We start from the raw sequence: 21,460 nt of genomic DNA, 5'->3' as shown, positions 1-21,460 counted from the left end.
TACACACATATGCATACATACACGTATATGAATAACGTCAAATAATAATAAGTGCTGTGAAGAAAAATCAAGCTAGGGGCTGGCCTCATGGCCCTGCGGTTAAGTTCACACATTCTGCTTCTCGGTGGCCTGGGGTTCGCCAGTTCAGATCCCGGGTGTGGACATGGCACCGCTTGGCAAAAAGCCATGCTGTGGTAGGCGTCCCACATATAGAGTAGAGGAAGATGGGCACGGATGTTAGCTCAGGGCCAGTCTTCCTCAGCAAAAAGAGGAGGATTGGCAGTAGTTAGCTCAGGGCTAATCTTCCTCAAAAAAAAAAGAAAAATCAAGCAGGGTAAGGGGACAAAGAGTGCGGAAAGAAAGAGGGTGAGTGTGCTATTTTAGATAAGTTGGTCAAGGAAGGCCTCTCAGAGGAGATGACATTTGAGTAGACACACCGGAATGAAGTGTGAGAGAGAGCCATGTGAGTAGCTGGGAGAAGGTGTTCTAGGCAGAGGGAATAGCAAGAGCAAAGGCCTTGGTGTGTTTAGAGAATAGCAAGGAGGCTAGTGCGGCTGGACTGCAGTTAGAGAAGGGAAGCATAGTCGGAAAAGAGGTCAGGGAGGTAGCCAGGGATCATATCACATAGGGTCTTGATGCTTAATAAATTGTTTTTGGTAGATTTGACTCTACCAACTACCATTTTCTACCATCTTGGAACTCTTCCTGCCTCATTCTCCTGGTACTATGTGGTACCTATCACATCTTATGACCCTAGGTAGTATGAGTTGGAATTCTTCCCTTGGGGTTGTTTGGCAAGGAATTGGGAATGTGACATTGGTAGGGTGACATTGCTTCTACCCAGTTATCAGGCTAGTGCCTTCCCCCAAACCTCTCTAAGACATGGCCGGCATACCTAAGTATATCCTCTGAATGTGAGCTCACAGACATGTACTCACATTCATATAGCCCTGCAAGGACCTGTACCCGTTGAAAGTTTGAGACAATACTTATTCTCTTTTCTCAACTGTTCAGCCACAGACGTAGGTTTGGAATTCCTGAGCCTATTAGCCTGAAATACCCAGGCCACTGCGTGGGTTGTTACAGGTACAGCTAGGGATGACTGCCTGTACCGAGGGTTGTTATCAGTATGAGTGGGGTGCAGAGGAAAAATGCTTGACTCTGCCTATGGTCAAATGAAGGTTCTGGGCAAGTATTGCTGAGGCAGATATAGGAAAACAGCTAATAGCCTCCAAGTTATCTCTAAAGAGATTAAGGAACAGCATTTCTGTTCTTTAACGTTGCTACTTTATTGATATGATTTTGTTTACTAAAAAAATAAAAAGCAGTTGGACTTTTAAAACGGCTTATCATGAAATCCTGTGTGGTGTTCTTTCAAAGTTATTTTCCTATTTGCCACTTGGTTTTTATTTCATTGCCACCCTCTTAAGTCTTCATGATCTCAATATCTCTACTCCAGCAGCATACTCTCAGTGTCTCTCTTCCCATTCTGGTTCATTCTGATAATCTTATCAGCAGTATGTCTAAAATCCTGTTTTCATTGTACGGTGGCTCTCTGGTGTCTACTGCATCCGATCTTAACATTCCACCTTGCTTTACTCTCTATCATCTTAACCCAAATTAGCCATATTTTCAACTTTTCTTCACCCTTTGCTACAGGCAGGCTGTTTTTCTTAACATCCCTAAACACTGGTTTTTGCTCATTCTGTTCCTTCTTTCTGTAATATCTTTCCTCCCTAGCCATCTGAATTATACAAATCCTTTGAGTTGTGTTTAAAACCTGCCCCTCATAACTAAGCCTTTCTTTGCTTTTGAAAGAGAGTGAGGGGGCCGGCCAGGTGGCGCAGTGGTTAAGTTTGCACGTTCTGCTTTGGCGGCCCAGGGTTCGCTGGTTCGGATCTGGGGTGCAGACATGGCACTGCTTGGCAAGCCATGCTGTGGTAGGTGTCCCACGTATAAAGTAGAGGAAGATGGGCATGGATGTTGGCTCAGGGCCTGTCTTCCTCAGCAAAAAGAGAAGGATTGGCAGCAGATGTTAGCTCAGGGCTAATCTTCCTCAACAAAAAAGAGAGTGAAGTCAGAAGAGCATGGGCTTTAGGGTCAGCAGATCTGTGACTTAGTCTCTGCTCCTCTGTGTACTGTTACCCTTGGGCAGGTTGTTTCCTCTTTTTGTCTGTTACCCCATCTGTAAAATGAATGGCGTTGTTAAAATGGGATGTTTGAGAGTGCCTCATTTAGTGCCTGGCACGTAGTAGGCGTTCAGTAAATGGTGATAGTTCTGGTTGAGTCCTCTACCCGACTATAGTTTAGTAGTTAGGTGAGCAGACTCAGGAGTCAGACTGCCTGGGTTTGAATCCTAGATCTGCTTCTTTCTAGCTGTGTAAACACATCGCTTTAACCTCTCTCTTTCTCAATTTCCTCATCTATGAAATGGAGTTAATAATAATATCTACTTTATAGGATTGTGAGGATTAAATGAGGTAATTTATGTAAAGTGCTTAGAACAGTGCCTGCAACACAGTAAGTGTTTAAGAAATGTTAGGTATCATTTTGGGGTTTTTTCTTTGAATTTGCAAGCAATTTCCTTTCACAGTTTAGCACTTATATTCTGTATTCTTTAATTGATTTATGCCTCTTGACCTTGTCGTTCTAACTAGAGAGATCACTGTTGGTTTTGTGGGGATAGAGAAGTGTACAACCATGCAGTGTACATTTCTCTGTAGCTACCGTGCCTGGCACAGCGATGAATATGTAGTTGGCATTCAATATGTACTTAATTGATTTTATCATTGCTAAGTACATTTTTCTTGGTCTTAAGTTTGATAATGATAGCTATCCTTAATTGAGTGACAGACACTGTTCTAAATTTAGCTTCGTATTGTCTCATTTTACCCTCACAACAACCATATGAGAGTTTTCTTGTTATTCTTATTTTTTTAGGTGAGGAAATTGAGGCCCAGAGAAGCTAGGAAGTGGTGGAACCAGGAGTAACACATAGGCAGTCTTAATTCAGAGTGTGCTCTTAACCTTTCGTGTTCTGTCCCTGGTATGGTGAATGGAACGTTGTACCTTTGATATTTAGTACTCATCTTCAGCTTAGAGCTCTACTGTTGTTATACAGTAGCTACTTTTTAAAAGTCAGGGCATTTTCATTGTAGCTGTATAAAAACAGAGTGTCAACCTAATTTTCAGAGTAAGACAAATGAAATGATTTCATTGTCATATTGCCACATTGGCTGTCATTTTCTAATTTGGTGTAAATAATGTTTTTTTGTTGACTTTATATTTGGTTTTTTAAAAGTACTGAATTAGGGCATTCGAGTTTGTCAAATGAAGAGAAACGTTTTTCCCACCTGTGGTGGTAGTTGCCTTCGATAGGACTAGACTTTGGTTTGGATAAAGGTTCATTTGGAGATTCAGATTCTGCCTAAAGCTGGTGTCAGCTAAAAGCACAGAAAGAGTACAATTTAGAGTAGTTCCTAGTGTGGACAGTAGCTGTACTGTACAATACATTTATTTGCTTTGTAGTCTTTTAAAAGTTTTAACCAGGATGTGCTTTTAAAAATGAGAGGTTGGGGATAGGAGAAACTGAGGCCTAGTTTTTTTGGGGTTTGTTTTTGAAGAAGATGAGCCCTGAGCTAACATCCGCTGCCAATCCTCCTCTTTTTGCTGAGGAAGACTGGCCCTGAGCTAACATCCGTACCGATCTTCCTCTACTTTATGTGTGGGATGCCTGCCACAGCATGGCTTGCCAAGCAGTGCCATGTCCGCACCCGGGATCCAAACTAGTGAACCCCGGGCCATCGAAGCCGAATGTGCGCACTTAACTGCTGTGCCATGGGGCCGGCCCCCGAGGCCTAGTTTTAAAAATAACAAAATTGCTTACATGAAACTCAAGGATTTGTCTTTATGTTTGGCCTAGTCATCTGGTTTCCAGGATTATGTAGCATTTTATGGAAGATACCAAATTATTTTCATCCAAAATGTTGTAACAAATCAATCTAAAACTTTTATTTACTAGAATGACTGGAAAAGAATTTTCTCATTAACCAAGTTGACCAGAAAACCCTTCTAGATTCAACCTATTTTGATAAAAATCTTTCCAAAAAGTAACAGTTTACTTTTTGACATTTTAAGTCCACTCAAGTGAAAATAAGTGTATATGTAAACATTCTATTTCTTTTTGGGCTTTAGGTTTATTAAGGGATACAGTCCTTAGGTGTAAATTAGGTGGGTCATCAAGTCACTGTTTCTTTTCTTATCTGGCTTTTTTTTGGGGCGGGGTGGTGAGGAGGATTGGCCCTGAGCTAATGTCTGTTGCCAATCCTCCTCTTTTTGCTTTAGGAAGATTGTCACTGAGCTAACATCTGTGCCAGCCTTCCTCTATTTTATATGTGGGACACTGCCACAGCATGGCTTGTTGAGCAGTGTGAATGTCCGTGCCCAGGATGCGAACCTGTGAAGCCCGGGCTGCCAAAGCAGAGCAGGTGAACTTAATCTCTGTGCCACCGGGCCAGCCCCAAGTCACTGTTTCTGAATAAATCCCTAATGTTGGTGATTATGGAGGGCAGAATATGAAAAATTCTGCTTATTTGGGTTCCAGTAAACTAAGACACTTCTGTTCTCATGATTTGAGTTTTGGGTATCTGATGCCTGAGTCTTACTAGAAACTTTTAGGAAGATATCTTAATGTTCAGAAAGAGTTGATGGAGGCTTGGATTAATTCTGGTGCTTAGCTAGCAAATGATCCAGTGAAGTCCCCTGCCCTGTGCTTCCCTCACCCCCCAACCCCTGCCAGTTCAGGTAATCTCAACAAACAAAATAAGTCAAAAAAGTCTGGATGAAAAAAAGTTCTCAGCTGAGAATACACAAAGAACAGCTGGTTTTTAATTGATTTTTCCATATTCTCTAAAATCCCCATTGCTCTCTGGGATATTTAATAAGTTTTGATAGAGGATTAATAACTTGATACTTTGACATGTCTCTAGAGTTTCTAAGGAGAGTGCTCTGCTTTTTAAAGACAGTCAATAAGATGAGATCTGTTTCCTTGAACTTTTTGTAAAATCTACCTTCGTGTGTCATCATATATTCAATCAACTGTTTTCTGCAGGGGTGTGTGCATATATGGCTATGCAAATACAGAAATGAGTAGAATGTGGTCCCTGCCCTCCAGAGGCGTATAGTCATTCCAGTCCCATTTGTTCACAGGTGGAGCCTCTCTAAGCCAAGCTCTGGCTTGCAAAAGCACTCCTTGGTTACACAGCATCATTCTGGGACTAGAGCTTCCTCATTATTAGTGAATTTTAACGTTGAGCAGTAGTGGGAGTACTGAGAGATCATTTAGTCCTCACATAGTTGTAAAGATTTAATGAGGAAAAAAAACCTCCCCACACACAAATAGTAGGTAGTATGACAAATAGTAAGTATTCAATATATGTTAGTTAAACCTGAATATCATATACAGTTGGTGAAAAAAGACCCAGCAGCATAAAATGACTTGCCTGGTGCCATACATCTAGTTAGTGGTCAAGATGGCTTAGATTTCAGGTCTCATTATTGCTAGCTCATCTTCATTAGTATCTTCTGCCTTAAAGAAAGTGTCATGATATAAAAGGGAGGCTAACTCAATTAATCAGCAATTACTTATGTCCCCACTGGATGCCTGACACTCTGCTGGACTCTGGTGAGGACACAGGAATATTCCCAAAGGTGGGAGGGAGTTGGGGAAGGGAGCAGGTTGGAGCAAGGACGTCAGCCTATCTGGAGCAGAGAGCTGTTAAGTTAGGGATCAGATACGCAGGGTGGGGCTGAGTGGAACACTGGGAATTGGAGGCCTGCCCTGTGTCATTATAGTCTTTTTCCTTTAAGTGTCAGCCTTTTGAGAGAACATAATGTGGCACGAAGAATATAGCCACTGGAATTAGCCCTGGGTTTGAATTCTGGTTGTTATGACTCTGCTCAAAACCCATCCGTGGCTAAAATCCAAAGTCCTTGCACTAGTTTACAAGGTCCTGTACGCTCTGGCTCCCCTCTGGCTCTTTGGCCTCCTCTCTTATCTATTGTTCGCTCTACTCTAGTCACACTGGCCTCCTCTCTGTTCCTCCAACGCACAAAGTGCTGTTTCCTTGGGGACTTCGTACAGTCAAGTGTCACTTAACCATGGGCATAGGTTCTGAGATATGCGTTGTTAGGTGATTTCATCATTGTGTGGACATCCCAGAATGCACTTACGCAAACCTACATGGTATAGCCTACTACACACCTAGGCCGTATGGTGCTAATCTTATGGGACCGCCATCTTATATGCGGTCTGTCCGTGACTGAAACATCATTGTGTGGCACGTGACTACACTTAATACTGTACTCTCTCTGCTAGAAAGCTTCTTGTCCAGATATTTGCATGGCTGGACACTTGACTTCCTTTAAGATTTCTGCTCAGTGTCACCTTATATAAACTAGTACCACCCTATATAAACTAGTACCCTCTGCCCAGCCCTTCATTCCAGCCCTTACTTGAGTTTATTTTTCTTTATAGTACTTATCACCACCTGATATATCCTATTGTCTATCTCTTTTCCTTAAAATGTCAGCTTCTTGAAAGCAAATGTTTTCCAGAGCATAGAACACTGTAGAGTAGGTACTCTGAACAAATGAGTTCTGTAACTCTCGTGAGCCTTGGCGTGCCCATCTGTAATATTAAGATATTAATGCTTATTTAAAGGGTTGTTGGATCAAATAACGCTTATCAAGTGTAAAGGGAAAGCATTCCTTGCATGTTTCCTCTACTCTCAATACTTTACTTCTGACACCAGATGTGTGGGTTTTCCACACACCAAGCAATTCTCAGATTCTCCAGACACCAGTTGGGTGTCCTACAATTTAACTCAATTCTGACGCTGTCTACCTGGAGTTGGCACCAGATCCCACAGGTTAAGGGCTCAGTCTCACAAGACTGCCCCCCATGCCAATTCCAAGTCAGAAGTGGAGATTCCTATAACCCCTTTCTCAGGTTCGATTGATTGCTAGAGTGGCTCACAGAACTCAGGAAAACATTACTTGCTAGGTTACCAGTTTATTATAAAAGGATATAATTCAGGAACAGCCAGATGGAAGAGATGCCTAGGGCAAGGTGTAGAGGAAGGAGCTTGGAGCTTCCGTGCCACCTCTGGGCTCGACTTTCTGCCTGCATCTCTCCACGCGCTCACCAACCTGGAAGCTCATCGAATCCAGCTGAAGAGTTCCTATAGACCTTAGTCTGCGTCTCCTCTGCCCCCGTTCCCCTTCCAGGAGGTTGGGGGTGGGGCTGAGAGTTCCAACCTTCTAATCACTTGGTCTTTCTGGTGACCAGCCCCACCCAATCTAAGGCTATCTAGGAGCCCCGCCTTAAGTCACCTCGTGAGGATAAACTCCATGTGCTGAAAGGGGGCTCTTTATGAATAATGAAAGATGCTCCTATCACTCAGGAAATTCCAAGAGTTTTAGGAGCTTGTGCCAGGAACTGGGGACAAAGACCAACTGTATTTTTTATTAAACCACGTCAAGTCCATAGCCCAGTGTCTGGCACATGGTAAATGCTCAGTAAATACTAATGTCTGCCCTCTTTCATAAATTATTTGTATGGCTAGCCAGTTGATAGCTTAGTGTATCCTGATTCCCACTTGACTTAGATAAGAAGGAAATCCCACATTAGTGATGAAAAATGGTTATTTATATCTTATATAATTCTCTCTTAGCACAATACAGTAATTAATAGTGCTTACATTTTCCTGTGGAACCAGGAAGCTAAAAGTAACTCTCACCTAATAGAATAGATATATTTTAGGGAGCTTTGTCAAAAGGCAAATTTTTAATCAATTGAATCCTGTATTTCCATTATAAAATGGGAGTTACATTTTTGCTAGAAAAACAATGTCTCAAAATAAGAAAATCATAATTTTCTTATAATCTATATATTCTTGACTTCGGAAGGTTTTGCTTTGTAACAACCTTGATACAGTGATTTTTGGCTAGGGAGAAGTAACTTGTGCGTACTGCCGAGGACTATGTTGCTCAGTCTCAACTGAGGGGCGGTGTAGCCCGGCAGTCAGTAAGAAGATTTTGCCTAATCGTTGTTTCTGTTCAGACTTAGAGGCTATTAGCACATCAGCGTTTTCGTAAGGTAAATGGTACTTAATAACTTTTAGCTTGCCTTTTTACCATTCTTGGTGACCAAATTGGGGGCAAGATTATTACTGTGACCCCAAAATTTTGTCATTCTGAAGAGGACTCTATCATAAGGAACAATTAAATTTTAGAATTCAAAATTCTGAAGAGTTCTTTCTCATTGGAGATGGAAGAACTGTATGCATATGTTGTCCCTACAACGTATACGAATGATATACCTTGGTTTCCTCATCTTCCTCCACTAAGCCAGTTAAATAGTAGTTTGATCTTTCACAAGTGAAACTTCGGCGTTATCCTGAGAGGATAGGAAAGGCCCTTACAAAGGAGGCTGTCTTTTGGCTGGAGGGGCCCATATATATTATCTCTTGAAGTTCTAGTGAAACTTGAAGATAACTGTGTTTCCGCTGGGCAAAGAATACTCTATTATTGTGTTCTGTACTCCAGTTACTTGTAATAGAAGACAGTGAATGCTCTTAAAAAGCAACAAAATTCCATCCTCTACAAGTGAATGGTGAGTGAATGAACGAATGAACGATTCTTCCTCAACCTCCTGGCCAACCAGAAAAAGCAAAGAGAAGGTGGGACACTGAAGAAATCTAGGGCTGTATCCCTGTTGCAGAATCAGTGAGGGACAGGGGTGCTCAGATCCCCAGGCAGGCTGGTGTTAGAGTGTGCCTCCTTACTGATAGATAATCAGTTCCTCTGGATCTCTGCTTTCCTAGTCCAGGGCTAGGGGCTTGAACATCCAGGAGTCAAACACGACCGTTCTAGTCTTAGCAAAATATCTAGGAAAAGGTAGAATTAGCTGAACAAAACCGTATATTTGACTATAGATAGCATCATTGAAAGAACACAGGCATTGGAGTCGGATGTACCTGAGACTGAATTTTTGCCCTGCTGCTTATTAATTGTGTACCCTTATATAAGATACTTCCCTAAACGTATTTCCTCACCCGCAAAATGAAGCTATTTCTGCTTCAGATGGTTGCCGTGAAAAGTGATAAGATAGTGTATAAAAAGCTCCTAATATAGTGCCTGGCACGTAGAGGTGCTCCATCAGTTGTAACTTGTTATTAATGATAAATATACATTGTCTTTCCAAAAGTGTTTGCTATTGACAAATGATCGTGTATTAGTGGATTTATAAACTTTTATTGTTGCAAATTGATATTTGGTATCAACACCCTTCCAAAGGTGATGGAGTTTTTATTCACTGCCATGGGAAGTCTGGAAAAATTTGGAAGTTCTTTGGGGGTGATGAACAAAACCACCACCTTCTGTTTAGTGACATAGTTACTCCACAGGAGAAAGGCGAACTTCATCATTAGTTTTAGTAGAATGTAAATGCCAAGGTTTTGATTATAGCAAGCTTTTCTGTTAGGTGCATGTACTTATTCCAGATGTGGAGAGAAATCAGTGATCTGAGGAGAGTGCTCATGTTGAATGTATTTTCCTTTTAAATGAATCCTTTTTTCCCCCTTCTCCCCAGCTGCTCAGATAAAGAATTTGATGAGCCAACTAGGAACTAAGCAGGACTCAAGCAAGCTGCAGGAAAACCTGTGAGTAGCTTCCTGGCAAGGCTGGGTTTCTCTGAGGGCCCTTTGAGGACACACCTAACGTCCTTGCTGCGTGGCGGCTTAGGTTTCAGGCCAGTGAAGTCGGAACGAGAGACAGTGGGACATGAGGTAATAGCTGGATCTAGGAGAGGAGCAACAGAATACATTAATGGGTTGTGATCTCCCCTGCCTCTTAAAGTCCTTGAACTCTGGTTTTTCTTCCTTTGGGCAGTTTAGCAGAACAACTTAGGGAAGTAGAGAGGGGACCCCTGCCACTCTTAAACTATATTCTACATAAATGAGCCTCCTTGTTGGCACAGTACTCCTGATGATCTGAGCTAATCTATTCTAGTTGGATTTCCAACTCTGTATAATATGAGAAAAATTCATTCAGAATGACCCAAGGGGAGTCTGCAGGAGAGAGCAGTGGACTGGTCACGGGGACTCGTGATTCTTTTTATCACATACCTCCTTGACTCCATTTCTGCTTTTAGAAGTTCTGTTCTTCGTCTTTAAAATATACTGAACAGTATTCTTTGTTTCCTGTCCTAGACGTTGTGAAGTGAGAGATCGACTTACTACTTTGAGCTTTTTCCAGGGAGATGTGAAATTCCTCTGGACATGTTGGTACTGACCGGGATGTTCAGGCTCCTGATTGACGCCCTCTTGTTTTTGACTCCCTTGTTTTTTATCTTGGAGGCCCCTTTGCAGTGAAAAACATTAATAATTAGTAGTGTGGTTTCTCTGTCCTCCCTTAAAACCTTTGTAGAAATGGCCAGTTAGGAGAGGAAACCATGACTGAAAGTGTTTCCACTACTTTCCAATCCCATTTGATATATTACATATTCTTCCCTCTTTAATTTCCTTCCCGCTCTACTCCTTATGTATTTTTACACAGTATAAAAGTTCTTTGTTTTGGAAGGAAGAGCCAGAAAGTCAGGCATAAAGGACAAGTAGGGAGCCAAGAATAAAGCTGAGAAAGCAGCAGCTTTAAGCAAGAACGTGGGAGTAGATCTTTGGAGTTGTTCCCTGGGGTGGAAGCTGTGCTTTTAGCACCCCTTTCATCCAGCCACCGGGGCCTGGCTTCCATCGCTGGTCAGTGGACTGTGACAGACAGGAACCACGCAGAACCCCTGGGCAATTCAGTGTGCGAGTTTTGTGAGAATTCAATGCGTAAGAACGATTAGATTTAGGTGTGGGGGCAGTTGCTCTTTTCTTTTCTATCAGAACTGCTGATATGCTTTTCATTTCTCCCCAAAGGGTTAAAATCTGATCAGCAGGTTTCATTGAAGTAGGTTCTTTCAACTCAGTAACACGAAGGAGGCTTGAAGTGGGTTTGACTAGTAGTATTTCTGGAGTTTTCTTCTGAACCTGGGCGTCTGGGAACCCATTTCCTCCAGTGCCCTTTCATTCCCCACATTGTGAGATGCTCTGAGAGATACTAAGTGAGACACTCTGGGAACAAACCGATGCTAACTAACAGCCCTCACTCAAGAAGTGAGAATCTCCTGAAACATGTCTTTTCTCTCTTAGGCAGCAGTTACAACACTCCACAAATCAGCTTGCCAAGGAGACAAATGAATTACTGAAGGAATTAGGGTCCTTGCCCCTCCCCCTGTCTACTTCAGAACAGGTTGGTATTTTCTGGGGGTTTTTTCTTTTGGTTGTTTTTTTTTTTTAGTAGGACAGGACTTTCTTTTCATGGAAAGGCAGCATGTGAAACAAAAATAACTTGGCCTTTGGTGCTAGGTAGACCTCCTCTAAACCTCATCTTCCTCCTGGGTAAAATGGGGGTATGTGGCTGTTGTGAGCGTAGAAAGAATGTAGGCACCAGTTCTTGCAAGGTCCTGGCATTTAGTAGGTACTCGATTTATGTGATGACCGCTGCTATTCTTAGTAGTTACGTATTACTGTGTTAATAAAATGGGCTTAACTGAAGGAGAATCTCAGTGCTTGCATCTCCTTGGGGTTTGGCTAGCAGCTTAATGTTTTCAGGCTTGATCCTAGTTTGTTTTGTATCTAGCATCTATACATTTCAATCAAATTTCTCTCTTTCATATCTTACACTCACTTTCGTGTCCCGTCCTGAGTCATTCATGGGTCTCGGGTTGAGGAAATGCTCAGGGAAAATGGTTTCTCTTTTCAGGTCATTTGATTCAGTGGCCTTTTAAATCCTTTAAAAACACACAGTTCTCGTTGGCATTCGTTGTTCCCTTGACATGCCGTGCCTTTTCTTCACACATTCCTGAAGTCAGATGTGCCCCCTCCATTGTGGCGTGACTCTTACCTATCGTTCATGGTCTACCTCAGATCCTCTCTCTTCCAGCAGGAAAAACCTTCTTCATCAACCTTAGCCTATTGTGGTTCCATTTTGCTTTTAGCTTCTATACCATTCATGGGGGGGGGGGGGGGGGGGGGGGGGGCACTAATATTGCTTTTTATTATTGAACTTTTTAAATGATGCTGTCCTATCTCTGATGGCTCTAAAGATGAAGCCTACAACTTCCCTCTCCTGGGTCCTCTGTGAGTTGTGGCTATTGGAACATAAAATAATTTTAGTGTGTTGTGATCATCATTAAAAAAAAATGAAATAAAATAGAAATGTCAGAGTGGGTACCCTGTGATAAGGGTGAATGTGGATACATGAAACTTTTGCTTCATACATATGTGTGTATATGGTCCTAGTTCAAGATGTCACATTCTTACTGTGTGTCTCCATCAAAAAAGTTTGAAAATCGCTAGTTTAACCACCCCAGGCAAGCTGTTTAACGAGGTACTATATGTTCAGTCTTTGGAGTTTTGGCTCCCCCTTGCACAAAAGAGAGGAACCAAGACTAGATGCTTTGTCCTCCTGCTATAAAGTAGTCACAATAAAAAGTCATTGTAATGTGGGGGAGCCCCATGGTTGAGTGGTTAAAGTTCTTCGTGCTCTGCTTCAGTGGCTTGGATTCACTGGTTGGGATCCGGGCTGTGGACCTCCTCCACTCGTCAGCCATGCTGTGGAGGCATCCCACATACAGAGTGGAGGAAGATTGGCACAGATCTCGGCTCAGAGCGAATCTTCCTGACACACAAAAATGATCTTAATGTAATCACTGTTGGTTATCCATATGAACGCTGTTTGTTTTAGTTGTTACTCGTGCTGATATTTCAGTGGTGGACCAGTTCCTCCTTGCCATCCAATATCTCCAAGTTGTTCCCAAATTATGCCTTTCCTCTTCCCAGCTGGGCGCTTAGGGAATACATATTTGTAGATAGTTGTAGTAGTAATAAAAAAGGAGTCTGAGCATCTGATACAGAGTATTGAATGTACTTAAGAGTTAAGTAGTCACCTAAGCAAAATATAAATAGAAAGTTAAATCTGCTACCAAAGAGAAAAGAATCTAATGTATTCTAAAATCAAATAGAAGTTATTTTGGGATTACGCATGCTGTTGTTCCCTTCCATTATCGTGGATCATTAAGAATACAAAACAGATCGACAAACATACTCTCTTTGGTGCAATATGATTCCTCGATTCCTCTCCTCCTACTGTGTTGAATACTCTCTTCCCTTTCAATTCTTTCTTCATCTAATTAATCTTGGCCCCATCACCTGTCATTTTGCTACTGGCCATGCATCAAACCACACAACCTACCTCAGTATTTTTTTCGTACTTACGTACTAGCATCAGTGATTTCTAGTTGCCAAAACCAGTGGCCTTTCTTTGAGTTGTTATTCACTTTTCTTCTCTGAGTCATTTGATCCTCTTCCATCCTGTCTCCACCAAAGCTTTCTTCTTCTTTCCATGATCCCCTTACGTTCTGTCCCCCGACTCTGGTGATCCCTTTCTGGCCTATTTTCTCTGACCCCAGGGTGAGGCCCCGCCTCCTTCTCTAACTCTGTCTTCCTAGAAGTGGGCATGCCCAAGGCTCTGCCATTGACCCTGGAATTTTCTCACTCTGTGCTTTCTCCCTCAGGAGTCTTATCTACTTTTTGAGCTCCGTGTCACCTTTATGAACGTGTCCCCCAGATCTTTTTCCACCCCTAGCTCCTAAGCCTCTAAGTACTTGGCCCATATTGCCAATTCCTTTTCTGACATCTCCTCTTGAATATACTGCCTTCATTTAAAATTTAATGTGTTGTCTTATACTGAATTCCTCCCGTTTCACCCAAACCCTTTAACTAAGCTGATTGACAATACTTATTGTCATAGAAAAGTTTGTGCCTTTTGACATTATTCCCACTTGTGCAAATTTGTCCTGAAGAAAAAGAGTTCTAAAAAAAACCCAACTATGTACTATGGAGCCAAATATCCTGGATTTAAATTCTACCTTTGCTGGTTGCTGTGTGACCCTGGTCTAATTACTTACCTCTCCTTGCCTCGGTTTTCTGATCTGTGAAATAGGGACTATAATAGTACCTAATTTATAGGTTATTGTATGGATTGAGTGAGTTATTCTATAAAGTATTTATAACAGTACTTGCACATGGTAAGCACTGTATAAATATTAGCTATTACAGTAGGGCTCACTTTAGCTTTATTCATAATAGCTAAAAAGTGGGAACAATCTAGAAGGAATGTTTACATAAAATTTACTAGATCAACTTGATGGACTGTTATGTAACAAAGACCATAACTGTGAAGAGTATGGTGACATGGAAAATGTTTATGATAAACTTAAAAGGTAGTATTTTTGGATAGTGACATTGGAGAATGTTTTTTCCCCCTTATTGTTACAATGTTTATATAAAAATAAAAATCCCAGAAAAATGAAAAAAGTTCCCCATCTAAATTTGCTTTCGCTGTTATTACCGTCACTCTCCCAGGTGTGAAATTTGAGTCATTCTTGGCTTTATTCCCCTTCCCCCACAGCCGGTCATTAAGTCATCATAACTTTTCTTAAATTCATTTCTTTGTGTTCCCGTTGCTGATACCACATCCTCCTAAGGGTAAACCTAGACTATTGCAGCAATCCTTTTGACTTGTTACTTTTTCCCACTCCATCTTAGACGCCGTCAGACTAATTTTTCTAAGTTATCATTTTTTGCCCATCACGTTTCCTGCTCAGAAATCTTCATTGCTCTTTCTGCTTTAGAGGTTGAATCCCAAACTCCTTAGCTTAGCATTTAAAACCTGCTGTGGTCAGCCCCTTCTGTGCCTTTCCAATTTTATCTTTTAGCTGCTCTCATGAAAAAACCTTTGGTTCCAGCCAAACTATCTGCTTATAGATCCTCTTCAAATTTCTCCTGCCATGCCTTTGCTCATGCTGCTCTCTTCCTGGGTTTGCCTTGCCCCTTCTCTCTCTCTGCTTATTCACACCTCACTCTCCCTTCAGTGTCCACTTCCTCTTGAGACCTTTGACCGCTTGAGTTCTTACTGATTCTACCTGCCTCTGAACTCCTATGGTAATAATCGGATATAGCAGTTATTTGTAGTGATTTGTTACTTGTATGTCTATATCCCTTATCTACAAATAGAAGGCAAGCTGTTTGAGTTCGGGTGAGTTTTTACTTCTGTGTTCTTAGCACATGGTAAATGTTCTCAGTATGTGTTTTTTGAGACATAGGATCAGTAAGCTTTGTAAAGGTAGTCTGTAACTATACAAAGTAGTTTTCAGGTTCTCAAAGATTTTAAACCTTACTACAGTGTAAAGGAAAATGATTCTGTGGTTTTCATCTGTGAACTCAGTATAGAAGAATATAGTTTTAACATTTTAGCACAAAATCTCTGTTTGGATCTAGTCTGAATCCAGAGATATTTATTCTGCTTTACAATTTTCTAGGGAGCCAAAATTCTGAATTGCAGTTCCCTCTGAGATTACCCTGCAAGGTAAATGACACCCAATGCCCAGGTTTGTCAGACTGAATGAAGGAAAATTATGACTTGGCTTATAACAGGGATTTGAGTTAGCAAAGAGCAAATTTATTAATTTAAGGGAGAGGCTATTTCATAGTAATTTTCCTAGTTGAAAATCTTTCGGGGGTATAATTTTGCTTTTAATGCGAATTAAAACTAAATGAATCTAGGTTAATATGAAATTTCAAGTTCTTGTTTAATTTCCTTAGCGCCAGCAGAAACTTCAGAAGGAACGCCTCATGAATGACTTCTCTGCAGCCTTAAACAATTTCCAGGCTGTGCAGAGAAGGGTGTCTGAAAAGGAAAAGGAGAGTATTGCCAGAGCAAGAGCCGGATCTCGTCTTTCTGTAAGTTTATTCCTGAAAGAAGACTTTTGCAAATTTCAGGATGTTCTTTCCTAAAGTTGTTTTTTCCCTCTTTCACCATTAACCTTTGTTTACTATCCCCCCCAAATAATAAACATAGACATTAGCTGCTGTGAGAATGCCAGATTGGTATAACCTATATAAAAAATGTGTGTGCCTTTGGTCAAAGACTAGAATATGCACAAAGGTTAAAAAAAGTGACAGGTAGAATTATGTGTAATTTTCTTTTTTCTTTTTTATTGTTATGTTGGTCTTACATTAAAAACTTGAAAAAAGAATTAATCTGTTTCCTAGACTATAACAGGCTGGGTTATTTGGACAATACATACTAGACTTAGTATTTGAAAAGAATTAACAGAATTAACAAATTCTAGGAGTGACAAGAATTAAGAAATATTAGATTTGAACAACCCAGCTTCTTGGGGCTGGCCCCGTGGCTGAGTGGTTAAGTTCACACACTCCGCTTCGGCAGCCCAGGGTTTCACTGGTTCAGATCCTGGGCGCCGACATGACACTGCTCATCAAGCCATGCTTAGGTGGCATCCCACATGCCACAACTAGAAGGACCCACAACTAAAAAAATATATACATACAACTATGTACTAGGGGACTTCGGGGAGAAAAAGGAAAAAAAATTAATTAAAAAAAAACCCCAACTTCTCAAAAATATCAAAGAATGATGAAATCTTAAGGTCAAAATCTAAGAGAATGTGAGGGCCCATAGAGGTAAGCAGAGCGCTAACACTGCTGTTGCACTGAGTACATTCGCTGAGGACAAACTTGGACTTCAGTTTTGATGTCCTTATGGTATGAGGGGGGACAAAAGTCAAAGCCCAAGGTCCCAGCAAGGTGGAGAATCTAAAAGAATGTGCTCCTCAAGTTAAACTGGGCCCTAAAAGACTCCTGAGGGTATGAGTGAGCCAAAGGTAAGCCCTCCTTTCCTCCAGCGGACTGCAAAAGAATTGCATTAGCACTGAGCTGGGCCGGTGGTGGAGGAGGGCAGGCGGGAGGGGAAGTCCAGACAACACGTTGTACCACAGAGTGACCTTCAGGCAGATCTACTGCCCGAATTCATACTGCCTTAATGGTCCAAAAGCCTCAAACTTCAGGTAGTCTTGGGCTGGTAGAGTACCTAGGTGCCAGGCAGAAGCAAATACAAATCCTCTCTGATTAGACACCTTTATCCTAGTCCTGAAAGAATACCCTCAAATAGTATTTGAATTGTAATAAACAGCACAGTGTTAAAAATAACCAAGTACATAAACAAATAACCCTGAACAAGAGCTAGTAGAAACAGCAGTGAGGTGAAATAGACCTACAAAGACTTCACATATTAGAATTATTATTATTATTATATTATTATTATTGTGTTTCAAGAAAGAAAAGAAAATCTTGAAAACATCTTCAGGAAGCAGGAAACTACAAAAAGCTTTGGAAGAGAGTCAAAAGATTTTCTAGAATTGAAAAATATAATACGGAAATTAAAAACTTAATGGATGGATGGTTTAACTAGAAAATAGGTTAGAAGATATTATCCAGCGTGTAGGGGAGAGGGTTAAGAAGTTTATTGGGGAAGAAAGATTATGAGAAATGGAGAATGAAGTGAAAGGATCTAACATGGTTTTAATTGGAGTTACAGAATGAGAGCAGAGCAGACATAGAACAGAGGTGATAGTTGAAGAGGTGATGTACCTGTACCATTAGGCTGGTAGTGTTTCAGAACTGACAAAAGACATCAATCTACAGTTTCAAAAAGCCCAACAAATCCCAAGAAGGATAAATTTAAAAATTCACAACTAATACATCAGAGAGAAACTTCAGAACACCAAAGACAGAGAAAATCATAAAAATAGCCAGGGAAACAATAGAATACCTTCAAAGCTGCAATAGTAAGATTGACAGTTGACTTCTCAACAGCAACAGTGAAAGGCAGCAGAGTGTTACCTTAAAGTTATGAAGGACAGTAACTGTCTACCTAGGATTCTAAACCCCGTGAAAATAGATATCTGGAATGAGGACTAATTGAAGACATTTTCAGCCAGAAGAGAGTTTGCTATCAGCACACCTTACTTAAGAATATTCTAGAGAATATACTTCAGGCAGAAGGAAGGCGATGCCAGATGGTAAGTGAAAAGCAGAAAGGAATGAAGAGCAAAGACAGTAGTAAATATGTGAAAAGACAAACCACAAACAGGGAGAAGATATTGCTCTATGTATAACTGACAAAGGACTAGTATCCAGAATATATACAGAATTCCCATGAATCAATATAAAAAAGACACAACCCAATAAAACAATAGTTTCTCAAACTTTTTGATCTCAGGACCCCATTACACTTAAAAATTATTAAGGACTCTAAAGAACTTTCGTTTGTATGAATGATATCTATTGATATATATTGTGTTAAAAATTGAAATTGAGGGGCTGGCCCCGTGACCGAGTGGTTAAGTTCGTGCGCTCCGCTGCAGGCGGCCCAGTGTTTCGTTGGTTCAAATCCTGGGCTCAGACACAGCACTGCTCATCAAACCACGCTGAGGCAGCATCCCACATGCCACAACTAGAAGGACCCACAACGAAGAATATACAGCTATGTACTGGGGGGCTTTGGGGAGAAAAAGGAAAAAAATAAAATCTTTAAAAAATAATAATAATAATTAAAAAAAATTGAAATTGAGAAGTTTTTAAAATGCTTATTAATTCATTTACAAATAATAAGCCCATTATATATTAACATAGAAATAAGTGAGATTTTAGTTAAAAATAACTATTTCCCAAAACAATAAAACTATTTAGTGGGAAGAGTGGCATTGTTTTCATTTTTGCAAATCTTTTTAATATCTGGCTCAACAGAAGGCAGCTAGATTTTCCTACCTGCTTTTCTATTCAGTCTGTTGTGTTATGTTGTTTTGGTTGAGGTACCTGAAGAAAATCCAGCTTTACAGAGGTATATAATTAGAAAAGGAAGGAGTATTTTAATTAACTTCTTCAGATCATTGTTGCTATTCTTTGATACTATATCAAAACTTGACAAAAGTTAGTTGCATTGTGGAATCTAAAACCAGGTTAGTGACTTTTTCATACTCTGCTACATTAAAATCTCTTGGCCTCTCTTATAGTTTGATTGGGTCTTTTATCCATGCATGATTCTTATAACATCATGTATTTAAAATTTTGAAAATATTGGTTCCCTGAGTTATTTAGGTCTTCCAAATGTTGATATATTTCATCATACGACACCAAAAAATTGTATGTTATCTTCCGTTTTATCAGAAAAGTCTTTAAATATTGGGAAACTCTCAAGTTCATAAGTGGCAAATAGAAGTTTTCCAGAATTCTGTTTTTTTAATTTGAAAGCTAGATTTTTATCACTGTCCATTGTCCTTGAAGTGACAGGCTCACATTGTTTATTTTCAAGAACTTGTCTGCCAAATACCCATTTGAATAACCATAGATCATCAGTCATTTTATATATATCACATATATAAAAGCTTGTGTGTATATATATATATAAACAAATTTTATTAAAAAGTTTATATGCTTAAAAAAGTTTATAAAAGTTTTATATATAAATATAAATTATATAGAATATGTAAAATGATTTCCCCTAAAAAAAGTAGCTAGTTCACCCAGCAACTCAGTTACACAAGTGGTTTTCCTGGAGACAAACATCGTATTTCTTTCTTTCTTTTTTTTTTTCTTTTTCAAAGATTGGCACCTGAGCTAACAACTGTTGCCAATCTTTTTTTTTTTTTGCTTTTTCTCCCCAAATCCCCCCAGTACATAGTTGTATATTTAGTTGTGGGCCCTTCTAGTTGTGGCATGTGGGACGCTGCCTCAACATGGCCTGATGAATGGTGCCATGTCTGCACCCAGGATCCGAACCAGCGAAACCCTGGGCCGCTGCAGCAGAGCACATGAACGTAACCACTCGGCCACAGGGCCGGCCCCAAACATTGTATTTCTGTATGCAGCAGAAATGCTTTATGTATACTTCCCATTTCGTCATACAGAGTATTAAAAAGACATGTATTGAGGTGTTGGGATTTAATTAATTAATCATTTTAATGGCTTCATTAAGGACAAACTGTCTTTCCCCCCCGTGTGTGATAATGAAGAATACAATAATCTTCCTACAGTTCAGTGCCACTGCCTTGATTCATGTTAAAGTGCCAGCAGTTTTATCTACCTTTATTTTTGTTCCATGAGTGCAAATGTCAACACAGTGAAAAAGGCAAATAAAATCTTAGTATTATTTTGAATGAGTCAAACAAATGGAAAGGTATTGACTTTTTAAAAAGTCATGGAATTGCAGATTAAAACCACAATGAGATACTATTTCATGTCCAAAAGACAAGCAAAAATTTACAATTCTGTGAACACCGAGGGTGGTTGTTGTGGATATAATGCAATAGGAACTTTCCTACCTGGCTGGTGGTAGTGTGAATTGGAACAACCGCTGGAAAACATTTTGGCTGTATGTTCAGAACACATGCATACTTTATGACCCAGCAGTTCTACCCTAGAGAAAACTGGCTGTTTGTACCAGTATATATGTACAAGAATGTTCATAGAAGCATTGTTTGCAGTAGTCAAAAATTGGAAAGATCCAAATGTCCACCAAAAGTAGAAGAATAAATACATTGTGGTATATTCACACACTATGATATATAGCAAAGAAAATGAACCAACCACGGTTACACTCAGCCTCAGGCATGGATCTAGCATAATCTGGCGTGATACAATCAAAGCATGAAAGAATACACACAGCATAATTCCATTCATTTAAAGTTCAAAATCAGGTAAAATGATATTAAATAAGGATACAGGGGTCGACCTGGTGGCAGTGGTTGGGTTCACGTACTCCACTTCGGCATTCCCTGGTTCGCAAATTTGGATCCCAGGCATGGACCTACACATTGTTCATTAAGCCATGCTGTGGCAGCATCCCATAGACAAAATAGCAGAGTATTGGGACTGGCACCATGGCCAAGCAGTTAAGTTCGCACGCTGTGCTTTGGTGGTGTGGGTTTGGCTCCTGGGTGTGGACATAGCATCGCTCATCAAGCCATGCTGAGGCAGCATCCCACATAGCAGAACTAGAAGGACCCACAACTAGAATATACAACTATGTACTGGGAGTCTTTGGGGAGAAGGGGAAACAAAAGAAGATTGGCAACAGATTTTAGCTCAGGTGCCAATCTTTAAAAAAAAAAATGGAGGATTGACACAGATGTTAACTCAGCAGCAATCTTCCTCAAGCAAGAAGAGAAAGATTGGCGACAGATGTTAGCTCAGGCCAATCTTTATAACCAAGAAAAAAAAAGGGATGCATACCACTATTTTAGAAATGCAAGAAAATGATTAACACAAAGTCAGAATAATGTTTAATTTAAACGAGAGAGAGGGGGTTGTAATTGGAGAAGGGCACTGAGATAGGCTTTCGAACGCTAGCAGTGTTTTGTTTCTTGATCTGGGGAAAAAGTAAAAATTAAAAAAAAAAAACAGTGTTCCTCTGGATGGGTAGAATTTTGAAATGT

General features: G+C 40.3%; 1 protein-coding gene across 1 annotated transcript in view; it reads left to right on the top strand.

The window, feature by feature from the left end:
• The window catches only part of STX12 (syntaxin 12), a 34,398-nt gene that overhangs the window by 2,818 nt on the left and 10,120 nt on the right, over positions 1 to 21,460 (top strand). Inside the window, exons 2-4 of the mRNA XM_046662192.1 lie at positions 9,653 to 9,722; positions 11,253 to 11,352; positions 15,768 to 15,905. Of these exons, the coding sequence (XP_046518148.1) occupies positions 9,653 to 9,722; positions 11,253 to 11,352; positions 15,768 to 15,905 (308 nt within the window). The remainder of the gene's footprint in view (positions 1 to 9,652; positions 9,723 to 11,252; positions 11,353 to 15,767; positions 15,906 to 21,460) is intronic.

This window comes from Equus quagga, chromosome 5 (genome assembly GCF_021613505.1).
Source record: "Equus quagga isolate Etosha38 chromosome 5, UCLA_HA_Equagga_1.0, whole genome shotgun sequence".
Classification (NCBI taxonomy): Eukaryota; Metazoa; Chordata; class Mammalia; order Perissodactyla; family Equidae; genus Equus; species Equus quagga.
The sequence above is the reverse complement of the archived record's forward strand: the minus strand, read 5'-3'. Positions and strand labels throughout refer to the sequence as shown.